The sequence below is a fragment of the Papio anubis genome, unplaced genomic scaffold (assembly GCF_008728515.1).
Source record: "Papio anubis isolate 15944 unplaced genomic scaffold, Panubis1.0 scaffold7339, whole genome shotgun sequence".
NCBI lineage: Eukaryota > Metazoa > Chordata > Mammalia > Primates > Cercopithecidae > Papio > Papio anubis.
In genome coordinates, this window is record NW_022167564.1 from 1 (window position 1) to 1,251 (window position 1,251).

General features: G+C 54.4%; 1 protein-coding gene across 1 annotated transcript; it reads right to left on the reverse strand.

Annotated features, from left to right (window-relative positions):
• Nucleotides 1-240: 240 nt before the first annotated feature.
• Nucleotides 241-1,245, reverse strand: LOC116273474 (golgin subfamily A member 6B-like). Its single transcript, XM_031662540.1, has 2 exons — nucleotides 963-1,245; nucleotides 241-687 (listed from the first exon to the last, which is right to left on the reverse strand). Exons 1-2 carry the CDS (start codon nucleotides 1,146-1,148, stop codon nucleotides 523-525), a joined length of 351 nt encoding a protein of 116 aa, XP_031518400.1. The 5' UTR covers nucleotides 1,149-1,245; the 3' UTR covers nucleotides 241-522.
• Nucleotides 1,246-1,251: the final 6 nt, after the last annotated feature.

Genomic DNA, 1,251 nt, shown 5'->3' on the forward strand with positions numbered 1-1,251 from the left:
AAACCAAGGCTCAAATCCAGTTTGAATCTAAGGAGGGATTTTGTTTTTTTGTTTTGAGAGAGTGTCACTCTGTGGCTGAGGCTGGAGTGCAGTGGTGCAATCTTAGCTCACTGCAACCTCCACCTCCCATGCTCAAGTGATTCTCATGCCTCAGCCTCCTGAGTAGCTGGGATTACAGGCATGTGCCACCATGCCTGGCTAAGTTTTTGATGTTGTAATTTTAGTAGAGATGAGGTTTTGCCATGTTGGCCAGGCTGTTCTCAAACTTCTGACCTCAAGTGTTTCTCCTGCCTCAGCCTCCCAAAGTGCTGGGATTACAGGTATGAGCTACCACCCCGGGCATAAGGAACCTCTTATACCAGTCTCTTCCCCTATGATTGGGGGGCTCCATGCCTCTAGCTGGAATGATGATGTCCAGATCTAGGAGAAGCCCAGGGCTACCCACCTCTAAAATCAGAGGGCAGGAAGCAAGAAACAGGTATAGGGCTACCCTTGAGGGTGCTGAGGTCACCTTCCCTCCAGCTAGAGCTGCCTTTGGCCTGGGACCGCCCCTCCCCAGAGGCTGGTGCCTGCCTCCCAGCCCATCTTGGATGGGGCAGAGGTTACCGTCTCCTTCACCTCACTCAGCTTCTCCTGCAGCTCCTTTACTTGCTGCTCCAACTGCAGTGTACTCTTGTTCTCGTTGTTCTGGAGAGAGGGAAGTAATCAGTGGCCATCCACTGCAGCTGGAGAACGCTGAACTTGGTGTCTGACTCCCAGGTCACCAGGAAGGTGGAGGCAGGTTAGAAAAATCATTCCCTCTCCCCCACAGCCATCAGAGCAGGGCCTGATGAGCTCTGGCTCACAGGTGCCTTTCGAAGTACCATGTCATGTGAGGGTTACTCTGCCCCATTTTACAGGTGGGGAAACAAAGACTTGTAGGGCTGGGGATGAGGGCAGCCTCCCCAGGTGGGGCAACCCACCAGATCTTTGAAGCCGCACTGTGGCTCGGCCAGCTGCTTGTCGAGCTTTTGGTTCTGGGAGAGTGCGAGCCTCTCCTGCATTCGCAGCCTCTCCTCCTGCTTTCGTAGCCTCTCCTCCTTCTCCCACAGCCTCTCTTCCTGATCCCACAGCCTCTTCTCCTGCTTTTGCAGCCTCTCCTCTTCCATTCGCAGTCTCTCTTCCTGCTTTCGCAGCCTCTCTTCCTGCTTTCGCAGCCTCTCACCCTGCTCCTGAAGACTCTCCTTTTGCTCACACAGCCCCTCCTGCTCC

What these genes read in the sequence shown, in the direction of transcription:
- LOC116273474 (XM_031662540.1), bottom strand. Translation starts at nt 1,148, where the DNA reads ATGGAAGAGGAGAGGCTGCAAAAGCAGGAGAAGAGGCTGTGGGATCAG. An exon ending in AGTGCGGCTTCAAAGATCTG is followed by an intron (nt 688 to 962) that starts GTGGGTTGCCCC and finishes CCCTCTCTCCAG; the next exon opens with AACAACGAGAACAAGAGTAC.